This window comes from Eriocheir sinensis, chromosome 22 (assembly GCF_024679095.1).
Source record: "Eriocheir sinensis breed Jianghai 21 chromosome 22, ASM2467909v1, whole genome shotgun sequence".
Lineage (NCBI taxonomy): Eukaryota > Metazoa > Arthropoda > Malacostraca > Decapoda > Varunidae > Eriocheir > Eriocheir sinensis.
Window position 1 is genome coordinate 10,267,128 of NC_066530.1, and position 14,114 is coordinate 10,281,241.

The 14,114-nt window shown below is 43.8% G+C and overlaps 1 protein-coding gene across 1 annotated transcript in view; it reads right to left on the reverse strand.

Annotated features, from left to right (window-relative positions):
* Positions 1-3,751: 3,751 nt before the first annotated feature.
* Positions 3,752-14,114, reverse strand: part of LOC127002022 (uncharacterized) — a 30,782-nt gene continuing 20,419 nt past the window's right edge. The window contains exons 2-5 of the mRNA XM_050867342.1: positions 6,236-6,356; positions 5,823-5,880; positions 4,668-4,786; positions 3,752-3,934 (exon numbers count right to left, since the gene is read on the reverse strand). Of these exons, the coding sequence (XP_050723299.1) occupies positions 3,767-3,934; positions 4,668-4,786; positions 5,823-5,880; positions 6,236-6,356 (466 nt within the window). The 3' untranslated portion in view covers positions 3,752-3,766. The remainder of the gene's footprint in view (positions 3,935-4,667; positions 4,787-5,822; positions 5,881-6,235; positions 6,357-14,114) is intronic.

Genomic DNA, 14,114 nt, shown 5'->3' on the forward strand with positions numbered 1-14,114 from the left:
ATGAAGAGGGCGGCGGCTCTCAACAAAGCTTAAGTCTACCTCAAGTATTACAGTGTTCCGCCGTGGTAAACAGGCGTGGGGGAAAGCAGTTAAGTGGATCACTAAAGACAGAAGAAGGGCTATAGCGAAGTGTTATCGAAAAGGGCGACGGGTGTGGTTCCCGAGAAAGCCTCAGCGCTAGTGTTACCAATTACTCAGCACATCGTAGTTTTCGCTTTCTGACCCAAAAATATCGCAAAAACAACAACAACAACATAACCATATACCGTTTTAGGTATAACTTGAATATCGATATTTGTGTTTGCGCGATGGTGCTTTTAATTTAAAAATGATGTATACAATGTTCTGATGACTAGACTGGTAACACTGCTCAGTGTCCACACATTATTGCTCAGTGGCCTTCCAGCAGTGACTTGGGGAACGTGTACACACCTATGTGAGGACAAAATACGCAGAATGTTGTAGTTTAAGATTACCCAACAACCCACCGAGGAGATGGAACACACAGGGCTACACGCTGCTGCTCCTCTCTTTATAAAGGTAAGTGAGGCTGAGGGGAGGAGGGTAACTCGGGTGAACGTGTCGATGGTCACCCTTCAAGCAGGCTGGTACACGCTGCGTCTCCAGTGTTCGTGCAGCGTTTATTAGATGCCAAGGGGATATTTGAAACTATGATATGCTAGGCTACGTTAAGATGACACGAGGATATTTGGAACTATGATATGCTAGGCTGTGTTAAGATGACATGGGGATATTTGAAACTATGATAGGCTAGGCTACGTTAAGATGACATGGGGGATATTTGAAACTATGATATGCTAGGGTGCGTTAAGATGACATGGGGATATTTGAAACTATGATATGCTAGGCTACGTTAGGATGACATGGGGATATTTGAAACTATGATATGCTAGGCTACGTTAAGATGACAAGGGGTTATTTGAAACTATTATATGGTAGGCTACGTTAAGATGACAAGGGGATATTTGAAACTATTATATGGTAGGCTACGTTAAGGTGACAAGGGGATATTTGAAACTATTATATGCTACGTTATAGTAAGGTGACATGAGGATATTTGTAATTTTTGATATGCTAGGCTGCGTTAAGGTGACATGGGAATATTTGAAACTATGATAGCTATGCAAGACTACGTTAAGATGACATGGGGACATTTGTAACTTTTTGGTAGGCTAGGCTACGTTAGGGTGACATGGGGATATTTTCAGCTTCTTTATATTAAGTTACAGTAATAAAAATAACAGGTATTTGGCATTTTCATCTATTGGTTAAAACGTAAAACAATCAATTTTTAACTTGTATTTCCTATTGTTGAGCTCTTCTTATGATAACGTTGGGAATAGTTTCTACTTAAATTTTGAGTATTCTATTAATTCAAATGTTACAATACTCATGTTTGTTACTTCTTATATATTTTCTTCCTTTCTTTATTTCCTTCCTTCCTTTTGTTTCTTTTATTATTTATTTTATTTTATCTTATTTCCTTGTTTTCTTTAATCTGCTTTACCTACATAATCATACCTTTTCTTTATTTCATTTTGTCAATTCTATTAGTTATCTTATTTATTGAGTTATTTTAATTTTTCAATCGCTCATTCGTATTTCTTTCTTTTATTCTCTCATTTCTTTCTTTCTGTCGTTCTTTAACTTATCTCTTTCATTTCCTTCTATCATTTCTTTCACCCTGGCAGCCACACAGTTTACCATACAGTCCTTTCATTTCAGTTTCATTCATTCGTATATATTTTATCTCCAAGGCCAGATGTTCCCCCTTCTCTGGCAGCCACACAGTTTGCCTTAGAGTCCTCTGTACTTTCCCGAGGGTTGACATTCCCGGCCAATAATAATCACTACTGTTTGTGGAGGAAATTATAATAGATGATGAATTTTTTGCTGTAATGTGGAAGCTTAGATGATTCCAGATAGATATATGGAGGTAGACAGATAGAGATAAAGAGAGAGGTAGATAGGGATTGATAAAGACAGATAAAAGATTGAGAAAAAGCTAAATTGGTAGATAGATAAATAGATAGAGAAAGGTAGATAGGTAAGAAGATAATCAGGCAGAGAGAGAGAGAGAGAGAGAGAGAGAGATTTGCAGAGATATTCAGACCATACAGACCCTATGGTCCAGACTAGGTCGTCTGTCCTAAACCTAAGTGAAATCATATTGAATTTAACGGCACCAAAACTTTGCATTTCTACTTTTAGTGAATATCAAGTTGAGGGAAGTGGCGGTCGAGCTTGTTTTTAAAGGAGTCAGTCGTGTTGCACTGGACCACTGAAGGTGGGAGCTTGTTCCATTCTCGCGCTACAACGTTAGTGAAGAAAAATTTTGTGAAGTCAGAATTTATTTACAAGTTTTGTGCCATTATTTCTCGTTCGAAACCCGTCGCCGATCAAAAATAATTTGGATTTGTTCACATTCGTAAGGCCATTGAGTATTTTGAAACATTCGATCAGTTTTCCTCGGAGGCGACGTTTCTCAAGACAGAACTGCTCAAGGGATGGGAGGGAGCCTTTCGTCGTAAAGTTTCTTGAGCAAAGAGATCATCTTTGTTGCCCTGCGTTGCACACCTTCTAATTTAGCAACGTCCTTTGCGTGCTGGGGAGACCAAAACTGTACCGCATATTCTAAAAGAGAGAGAGAGAGAGAGAGAGAGAGAGAGAGAGAGAGAAAGGGAGGAAAGTGTCCATACATAGACCCAGCGAAGGAGGAAGAGAACAGTAATATTTACCGGCCGGCACACGAGGAGGCTTAACGCTGCGGCCAGGATATTGGTGGTTGGCACGTGGGCTGGGCGGGCGGCGGGTGCGAGGGTAAGGTGAGGATGGGAAGAGAGTGGGAGAGGAGTCGGGCTCGGAGAAGCAGCGAGAAGCGTGATGGGAGGGGGAGGTTAGGAAAGGGCGGGGGAAGAGGGCGGTTTAGGGGACACGGCGAAGAACGAGGTGGGAGAGGGAGGAGACGAGGAAGGGGGTGTGGGTAAGAGTTCAAGCTGGGGGAAGCAGCGGGAGCAATGACGTGACAGAAATGGCGGCCGCTCGGCCGTCACTCCGTTTCTTGACCCTACTCAAAGTACGGTTAGCTATCGTAAGGATAGGTGAAGTTGGAGCATATGCTACTAGCTGCGCGTAGCCTCGGTGCTCGTTTCTGTCGCACTGGCCCTCGAGCCTGTGGTGGGTGAGAACTTGTTACCCCTAAACACAGGGCCAATGTTACATCCGGATTGCCTCAGTTCACCTTCCACAGGTGTCCCCAGGTACCCATTTATCGACCAGCCTGAAAGTAAGGATGAACAGCTGGGTAGTTTGCGCGCCGACTGCCCAGGCCGGGATTGCATCCGAGGCCCGCAGATTCGTAGTTAGGCACGCTAACCTCTGCATCAAGAAGACCTTTGTGAACACTCCCCAAATGGCTGTACACAAGGGTCAAAGTTAAGGAATCGGTTAAGAGTGGTTTTGCGTGACTCCGTGTATGCCTGCATTGTTGTCTGGTACGGAAACGGGTGGCGGCTGTGCAGTGCCTTGCCGAAAACATGTGCAGAAATTTAAGTGACAACCTTTTATTCCTTTGAGTCGTGCGGAAGAGTGGGAGAGCGGAAGATGAGAAAAATGGCCAGTTGGACGTACGGTGGAAAAGACAATTAAAAAATAACATTTTCTTGGCCCAAGAAGCCGGGCACCGCCCCTCAGCGTGCGGCGCCCAGGCTGATCAAAACAAAATATAACCCGTGTTGTTGTTGTGTTACCACTGAACCGCCACCTCGGTAGTGTAACAACCGCCCAGCCACACACTTGCCTTGTCGTCGAGGGCGGCGTCGGGGTTTGCGTGCTCCGGCTGGCTGAGGGATCGCTTCCTTCTCAACATGGGGCGGCTGTCCAGGCGAGAGTTGAGGAGACGCAGGGCTTCCATCTGGGGACAATAATGGATAGATAAACAGAGAGATAGATCACTGAATATCTATAAATAGATAACATATAGAGATAAATGAAGAAATAGGCAATTCAGTAAAGGGAATGAATAAATTGATACATGATAATAAATAGAGGGGAGCATGAAGACACCTCTCCATCCGAAATTGACCCTCTTCTGGCCTCTGTCCCATTCACTCTTATAAGAGCAGGGCTTGGCGGACTTGTTTCGGTTTTATACTTTTGCCCTTGAGCTGCTTCCTTTAATGTCAACAACGGGAAAAAAGTGTAAATAGATGTATAGAATACTCGTAGTAATTATAGAGACAGTGAAAGTAGTAGTAATAGTGGTGGGGGTGGTAGTAGTTGCAGTAGCAGTAGTAGTAATAGTAGTAGTAGTAATAATAGTAGTAGTAGTAGTGGTGGTGGTGGTGGTGGTGGCATTTGTAGTAGTAACAGCTAGAAGTAAGTGTTTTAATAGCTAATTTTCTTCTTCTTCTTCTTCTTCTTCTCTTTATTTTTATTATTATTATTATTATTATTATTATTATTATTATTATTATTATTGTTATTGTTATTGTTACTGTTATTATTATTGTTATTATTATTGTTGTTGTTATTATTATTATTATTATTATTAGTAGTAGTAGTAGTAGTAGTGCACCAAAGTAATACACGTAACAACCAAGCCACACGTCTACCCTATACTCACAAGCAATACCCAACACGGTTACCTTGTTCTGGAGCTGCTCCCATAACTTGGCCTCGGCCAGCACGTGTTTAGCCAGGCCGTTGAGCTCCGAGCCGGAAGCCAGGCCGTCCAGCTCCGGGTCAGACCGCTTCTTACCGCACCCTGCAGGAGGAGGACCGGCGGTGAGGGAGGGAGAGATGGATTGGTAGGTGGATAGACCGATGGAAATAGATAGGTAGATATAAGAAGATAAGAACATAAGAACATAAGAACGTAAGGAGTCTGCAAGAGACCGGTTGGCCTTTACAAGGCAGCTCCTGTACACTCAACCCCACCTTACCTCACCATCCATGACTTTATCTAACCTCTTCTTGAATGTATCTATGGTATTGGCACCCACAACATGGCCCCCAAGCCTGTTCCATTCGTCCACCACTCTATTGGTGAACCAATTATTGCCTATGTCTTTGTTGAATCTGAATTTGTCTAACTTAAAATTTTTGCTACGCGTCCTACCTGGCTCTTTTACTATCAAAATCTTATTGACATCCCCTTTATTAAATCCCTTCATCCATTTATAGACTTCGATCAAGTCTCCTCGCAACCTTCGCCTTTCTAGCGAGTGTAGATTTAACTGCTTCAGCCTGTCTTCATAAGGCAAGTTTCTCACCCCCTGAATCATCTTTGTCATCCTCCTCTGTACAGATTCTAACATCATGATATCCATTCTATAATAGGGGGACCAGAACTGAACTGCATATTCGAGATGAGGTCTAACTAGTGCTAAGTAAAGTTTGAGGATGACTTCAGCGCTCCTATTGCTTACGCTCCTTGAGATGAAACCCAGTACTCTGTTTGCCCGATTTTTAGCCTGAATGCATTGAGCCCTAGGACGGAGTTCAGCGCTCACTAGGACTCCTAAGTCTCTCTCACGCCCACAGATAGAGAGATGGAGATATTAATAGATAAATAAAGATGGAAAAATTGATGGCCATGTAGTTAGTTAGACAGATAGATAGTTAGTTAAACAGATAGATAGTTAGTTAGACAAATAGATAATTATTTAAACAGATAGATAGTTAGTTAGACAGATAGATTGATATGTAAGAAAATATTAAGAGGGACATATGTACGGGAAGCTTCGGGTGACCTCGATGCTTCACCACACGCATGGACAGACTGGACTCGTGCAGCGTACCTGTGAAGGCGTTGCAGAAGGGGCGCTTCATCTTCCCGTCGAATAGACTGTCCACATCCTGCAAGAACAAACCCGTTTTAGTGCTGAGTTGGTATGGCTGTGACGATCGTTTCCTGCACCCGCTCCTTTGTAATACCAGAGCCGTAGACTAAGAAAGTGTGGCCGCCTCCGTCACAGGCGCCATGTTGTTAACAAAAGAGCAGCGCTAAGTTTACATTGATGCTGCTACAATGTTTTATTCGGCTCTGGGTATTTCTTTGAGATCCTGACGAGACCCAGAGCACAAGAACACCATTGTATCAGCATCAGTTTGAATTTCGCGTGTCTCATTTGGTAACAACATAACGCCTGTGATGAAGGTGGCCACACTCCTCTATTCTACTAGCTGCCGGCGGTGTGTTCCCTCATCTTACCCTTTTAACGACGGGCCCGGCTTGAGCGTGCGCCGCCAGGAGGAGGAGAAGGAGCAGGCCACCAGCTGTCACCAGGCCCACGCGTCCACACCAGCTCGTGCTTGACATCTTGAACGGGGAGCTGCGGGCATGGAGAGAGATTTACATAGCATACATAGAACCTCAGACCATGCAAACCCTATATGCGATGGAGGTAGAAAAAGAGATATAGAGATAGGGAGATAGGGAGAGAGAAAAAAAAAAGGGTGTGAAAAAGAATGCTTTAAGTCCTCTCCAAGTCCTCTCTAAGAGTCTGTAAATGTTGGCTATCTCTTGTTAGGGCTCTAGCTGTTGACGTGTAAGGTAGTGACCCCAAACAAAGGCGCTCCCAGTGTCTGGAAACCTTCCAACGAGTCTCGTATACAAGACTCTAAGCCCAGTGTGTTGTCCGTCTTATCAGGGTAACTATTTAATTTGTTTGTCAGAGAGAAGGAGACTTTTTAATGGGTTGACATGTAAGGCAGTGACCCCAAACAAAGGCGCTCTCAGGGTATTGAAACCTTCCCAGGAGTCTCTTAAAGTCCAGTGTTGTCCATTCTTTTTTGGGTGTAAGGAGGAGGCTGCTCTAAAGGTTTGACATGTAAGGCCGTGAACCCAAACAAAGGCGCTCTCAGGGTCTTCAAACGCTACCAAGAATCGCATATACAAGTCTGTAAGTCTCTGTGTTATTCTTCTCTTATTTTGGTGTGATGGAGGAGCGTCAAGAAGGGAGACGTGCAAGGCAGTGACCCCAAACAAAGACGCTCTCAGGGTCTTGAAACCTTCTCAAGAGTTACGTATACAAGTCTGTAAGTCCCAGTGTTGTCCATTCTTATTTGGGTGTAAGGGAGGAGGCTGCTGTTAAGGGTTGGGTGTAAGGCCGTGACCCCAAACAAAGGCGCTCTCAGGGTCTTCAAACCTTCCCAAGAGTCGCGTATACAAGTCTCTATCCCAAGTGTTGTCCGTCTCTTATGTGGGTGTGAGGGAGGAGGCTGCTGTTAAGGGTTGGGTGTAAGGCCGTGACCCCAAACAAAGGCGCTCTCAGGGTCTTCAAACCTTCCCAAGAGTCGCGTATACAAGTCTCTATCCCAAGTGTTGTCCGTCTCTTATGTGGGTGTGAGGGAGGAGGCTGCTGTTAAGGGTTGGGTGTAAGGCCGTGACCCCAAACAAAGGCGCCCTCAGTGTCTTGAAACCTTCCCAAGAGTCGTGTATACAAGTCTCCAAGCCTCAGTGTTGTCCATTCTTATTTGGGTGTAAGGAGGAGGCTGCTCTAAAGGGCTGACGTGTAAGGCCGTGACCCCAAACAAAGGCGCTCTCAGGGTCTTGAAACCTTCCCAAGAGTCGCGTATACAAGTCTCCAAGCCCCAGTGTTGTCCATTTCTTATTTGGGTGTGAGGGAGGAGGCTGCTCTTAAGGCTTGGGTGAAAGGTAGTGACCCCAAACAAAGGCGCTCTCAGGGTCTTGAAACCTCCCCAAGAGCCGCGTATACAAGTCTCCAAGCCCCAGTGTTGTCCGTCTCTTATCAGGGTGTGAGGGGGAGGGCGAGGCGCCGTGCTGCTGCTGCTAATCTTGCCCCGGACAATGCCTCCATTAGTACAGCGTCTGCCTCTGTTCTCGGGCTCTCTCGTTTGGTTATTCTTTGTTATTCTGATGCGTCTCTATTGACAATGACCGGCTTGTGCTTGTGTGTGTACCATCTCTGCCTCTCTTTCTTTTTCTTTGTATGATTTTTGTTTCTCATTTTTTTGTTTTTTCTTTCTTTTCCTTTCTCTTATTTCTCATATTCTCCGTCTGTCTACCTGTTTTTTTTCTTCTTCTTTTTCTTATTCTCTTTTATTTGTCTGTCTCTCTGTGTCTGTTTTTTCTTTGACATTTCTCTCTCCCTGTTTGTCTTTAGTCTTTCATTTTTTTCTGTCTGTTTTTTCTTCTGTCATATTCACTGTCTGTCTGTCTATCTGTTTTTCTTTCTCAATCTCATTCTCTGTCTGTCTGTCTATCTGTTCTTCTTTCTCAATCTCATTATCTGTCTGTCTATCTATGTTCTTCTTTCTCATTCTCTGTCTGTTTGTCTGTCTTTTTTTTCTTCTTTCTCATTCTCTCTGTTTTCTCTTTTTCATTATCATATTATGTCTGTCTGTCTGTCTGTCTGTCTCTGTCTATCTTTCAGTCTGTCTGTGTCTGTTAGTCTGTCTCTTTTTCCTGAAGATTGCACATTTGACTTCCTTTGTGATAGCCAGAACTCGCAAAATAATACACACACACACAACACACACACATATCCCCCCTCCCCCCACCCCCCACACGAGTATAAGACAAAAAGCTAAGATGTCCCACTCCTCCAAAGTTGTCACGATCCTCCGCTTCACAAATTACACAAGCAGAAAGCGCAATGCAAAGGTAACGTTGAAATTCAGAGGTTGTTTAAGAGAAGATCATTTAGGAGTTTAAGATAATTTGCATAAAAATGGCGAGAGAGAGAGAGAGAGAGAGAGAGAGAGAGAGAGAGAGAGAGAGAGAGAGAGAGAGAGGGGACAACACGAATATCACACAAAGCTTGCAAACTAAAACTACACACACACACACACACACACACACACACACACACACACACACACACACATACACATACACAGCCTTTAAGTCCTGACAAGCTGGTGTTTATCTGTTGCATATGTTAGTCTTTGCCATGCGCGGCTCACTGGACACGGCCACAACGCCCACCACGCGAAGACAGGCGTATTAGAACATGAGGCGAGACAGGCGTATGAGAGGAGGCGTTTAAGAGCACCAGGCAAAGACAAACGTATAGAATGTGTTGGCGGGTTGCAGGTGAGTCGCGGCAAAAAATCTACTCGCCGGGGATAATCTCGTGGAATGCCAGAAGGTTAAGTTAAGTAAGGAATATATACAGGATCACAAAGTAGGTTTAAGGATCGTAAGTAGTTAAGTGTGTCTCCCTCCTGACTGTATATTAAGAACAACATCCACAGCCGGTTTTTTTGCATGAGTGTTGATATTGGGTTAAGTTAAGTATGGAATATATACAGGATCACAAGAGTAGGTTTAAGTATCATAAGTAGTTAAGTGTGTCTCCCTCCTGACTGTATATCAAGAACAACATGCACAGCCGGTCTTTGCATGAGTGTTGATATTGGGTCAGACGAGGCCGACTTTGAGGTTCTGAAGCATTTACCGGCCCAGAAACCCTTCGCTTATTCTCTTACGTGAAATAATAGATTAAATTATGGATAAATATAAATAAAGAGATAAGAGAGAGAGAGAGAGAGAGAGAGAGAGAGAATGCGAGAATGATTAAGGAAGAAAACAAACAGAAAATGTGAGAATGAGACAAAAAACGACACAGACAGACAGACAGACATAGAGAGAATGGAAGATAAAATAGACACAGATAGACAGAGGATGGGATATGGATGAACAGGCACATGACGAAAATGGCTCACGGACTTAGGAACTTGCCGAACAGGGACAGACTTACGCGACTTCACTAGCACTCCTTGGAAATTCGTAGACTGCTTGAGTACTTGCTTGAGGTATTTAAATGGACCGATGGGACGAACAAGGGCGATCTAAATGAAGGGCTAATATTAAAAACTGATATGAGAGGGCGCAGTCATGGGTGTAAGCTCGATAAATTCAACCTTAAAAAAGAAATAGGCAAGAACTGGCTAACGAACAGAGTGGTGGATGAGTGGAACAAGCTGAGTAGGTGTGGAGTTGTGCGTAGTTCTTTCTCTTATACTACCTTCAATGTCTCCTCTTTACCAGTTGAAAAAGATAATGTCACTCCCGCAGAACCCCTTCGTCGAGGCATCCCTTCCAGCCGTGTATTCCTCAGATCGACAACCATAAAGTCATAACCCGCCTGTAGTACATTCCTCACTCATTCCTCAACTTCTCTTCTTCTTTACCTACTCAAAACGCAAGGCTTAATCTCACCTAGTGAAGCGTTTACCAGCCCAGAAACCATCCCTTAATCCATTCCTTCCCGCCTTACGTCCCTCAGATCTAGAACCATAATGTTATAACCCACTCCAATACATTCCTCACCACCCTCACCTACTCATCCTTACCTACTCGAAAACAAGGCTAACGCTCACCTAGGGAAGCGTTTACCAGCCTAGTGCCCATCCCTTGATCCATTCCTTCCCGCCTTACGCCCCTCTGATCTATATTTACAAGTTATAACCCACTCCAATACATTCCTCACGACCCTCACATACTCATCCTTACCTACTCAAAAACAAGGCTAACGCTCACCTCAAGAGACGTTTACCAGCTCAGAAACCATCCCTTGATCCATTCTTTCCCGTCTTTCGTCCCTCAGATCGAGAATCATAATGTTATAACCCACATCAGTACATTCTCGCCACCCTCACCTTCTCTTCTTCCTTGTGTAATAAAAACCTAGAAGCCTTCCTTTAATCCCTCCCTTCCCGCCTTACGTCCCTCAGATCGACAACCATAATGTTATAACCCACACCAGTACATTCTCGCCACCCTCACCTCCTCTTCTTCGTCACCTACTCAAAAACAAGGTCAACTCTCACATAGGGAAGCGTTTACCAGCCCAAAAACCGTCCAATGATCCATTCCTTCCCGTCTTTGGTCCATCAGATCGAGAACCATAATGTCACAAGTTCACAACCCACTTCAGTACATTCTCACCACCCTCGCCTCCTCTTCTTCGTTACCAACTCAAAAACAAGGCCACCTCTCACTTAGGGAAGCATGTAACGACCTTTTGGCGGATTGTTTTCATGTTTTAATCGTTCTTTTCTTGTTTGCAGTGCAGGAGACAGTTCGGAGTGCAGCAGAAGAGAGGAACGGGCGAGACAAAGGTAAGAAAATCCTTATTAATATCCAACCAGGTTACTAGACATGTCCCGTTTTGTGTGTGTGTGTGTGTGTGTGTGTGTGTGTGTGTGTGTGTGTGTGTGTGTGTGTGTGTGTATATATATATATATATATATATATATATATATATATATATATATATATATATATATATATATATATATATATATATATATATATATATATATATATATATATATATATATATACTACACACTTATTTCCTTTTATATATCTTTTTCATGTTCCGTCTATCATAACCATTGTTCATCCCTTGGTCTTGGCCTTGGTCTGTCGTGGCGTGAGCAGACCACCAAATAGTGATCTGACATTTAAAACCAATGCCTACATTTCTATCTCGCTTGTGGCCGCTGACTGATTTTTCACTTCCCAATGTGTCTTGACGGCGCGCTGGCGTGTGCCCCGACCACCGCCACCCCGCCGCCTCCCCCCTCCCCCGCCACCTGTCCCCCGCCCCGCCCCCCGCCGCGGGTTCATCTGGCGGCGGACATTTGGCAGCGCCGCACATTTCGATCTGTCCGTAATTTCACGGTTCACTGTTCCAATCCATTTCATGACATTACTCAAGCCAAACAGATTTCTTGTTAATGCTAACAGTTAGTTTCGTCATATATATATATATATATATATATATATATATATATATATATATATATATATATATATATATATATATATATATATATATATATATATATATATATATATATATGCACCAGTCCTACACGCGGTCCAGACACTTGGCGCCTCACTCAAGATCTAGAGGGAAGGCTGTGAAGCGGTAATGAGAAGTGGAGAAAAAACTGAGTGTAACACGAAGAGACAGGAAGCGAGCCCCGTGGATGAAGGAGCAGACAACGGTTAAAATACGCTAAGGAGAATTAAGGCCAGGAAATGGACTTGGGCGAATCATGTCACGCGTAGAACTAATAATAGATAGACAACCAAAGTAACAGAGTGGCAACCAAGAAATTGTAAAAATCAGGGCAGACAGGACCAGGCGGAGAGGCGGGGAGCAGGACGGAACACACGAACACCAGACAGAGAGAGATGGAGGACGCTGGGAAAGGCCTTTATCTTGGACGTGTAATATCTGATGATGAAGATGATAATAATGATACTAATGATGATGATGATAGTGTCAGTACAAGTGCAGAGTCACCATACATAGATAGTAGTGTAGTAGTAGCTGTATTTAGTAGAGCAGAAAGATAGATAGATAGATAGATAGATAGATAGATAGATAGATAAATATATTGAAAAAGGGAAATGAAGAAAGAAAAGAAAGAAAATAAAAATGAAAAAGTGGATGAAAAAGAAAAATCATTAAGAAAAGAACTGGAAGATGGAATGAAGGAACGAGAGAGAGAGAGAGAGAGAGAGAGAGAGAGAGAGAGAGAGAGAGAGAGAGAAGGAAAATTAAATGAACTAGAGAAAAGAAGGAAGGAAGGAAGGATGGTGTGGTCTGGCAAGACAAACTAATGTAATGGCGGTGTTTCCTTCAGGAGTATGAGAGCAATGTTAATGTCCTTGTTTCCTGTGCCTTGTATCAACGAAAGAGACGAAGAAAAAGTTATCCAGTGTGTGTGCGGGAGGCGGTGGTGGAGTGGTTGGCGTGCCGGCGCCGCGTCCAGGAGGTCGCTGGTTCACGTCCCGACCGCCGCCACAAGCTGGGTCTTTTTTTGTCACCGCCGCCGAGTGGCCCAAGACTACCCACATTTATATTTTTACGTTTCCGCTTATGGCTTGGTTAGGCTTTCTTGGTAGGGCCTGATGGTCGGCCCCAGCCCGTTGTGGTGCAGGCAAGTGTTCATAGTGGCGCCATCTTTCTAGCTTATGCCCGGAGCTCATTATTGACTCTCTCTTTTAGAGAGAAAATCTGAAGCCCGGGTCGATAGGTTGTCTTTTGGACAGCATGTGGGTAGTCTTAGGCCACTCGGCGGTGGCTGAAAAATCCCACCTTGTGGCACCGGGCGGGGCGCGAACCTGTGTCCTCCTGGACGCGACGCCGGCACGCTAACCACTCAGCCACCGCCTAACCACCTATCAACCCGGACTCTAAATTCTCTCCCTAAAGAGATGATTAAAGATGAGCTCCGGGGGGCAGCATAAACCAAGCAAGATGGCGCCTCTAGAAACACTTGCCTACGCCATGACGGGCTGGGGCCGACCATCAGGCCCCACCAGGAAAGCCTACCGGATGATGCAAACCACTTCTTGTACAGCATATCGTGGGGCCTTGTCTGGTACTTAATAATAATAATAATATAATCATAATAATAATAATATAATAACAAAACGGTTAATTAATTGGGGAAGAACTTGCAGTCCTAGTGCTGAAGATATACATGATATGTAGCTTAAATACATACCTATGTAGATAGAAGATAATACTAAGAGGAATGTTCATAAGAGTAAAAATAATAATAATAACAATGGAAATATAATGGAAGTGTAATAAATATCAAGTGCTGCTCGTGAGAGGAATTTAAAGTGACAATGTTGGTGACCAATACGCTGTCCTTATAGCGGTCCACGGCCCACGGGACAAGGCTGGTAAACTTCACTTACGATGTCACCGAAAACCTCAGACAAGCTGTGGATATACATGCAAAGAGTCATGGGCAAACCACCTCTTGTATAGCATATCGCAGGGCCTTGTCTCGCTCTGTGCAACTCTACGGGACTAGGTTATCAAATTTCACTTAAGATCTCACGAAAAACCTCAAGCTTACTCTGAATATACATACAAAGAGATTATGGGGCAGACCACCTCTTGTAAAGCATATCGTGGAGCCTTGTCTCGTTCTGTGCATCTCCACGGGACGAGCACATCAAATTTCACTTAAGAAGCCATCGAAAACATCAGCATAAACATCACTTTTTTTTATTTTTCTTTGCTTGATTTGATTTGATTTTTGTTTTCTTTCTTATTTTTCTTTTTCCCCTTTTCCTTTCTTCTCTC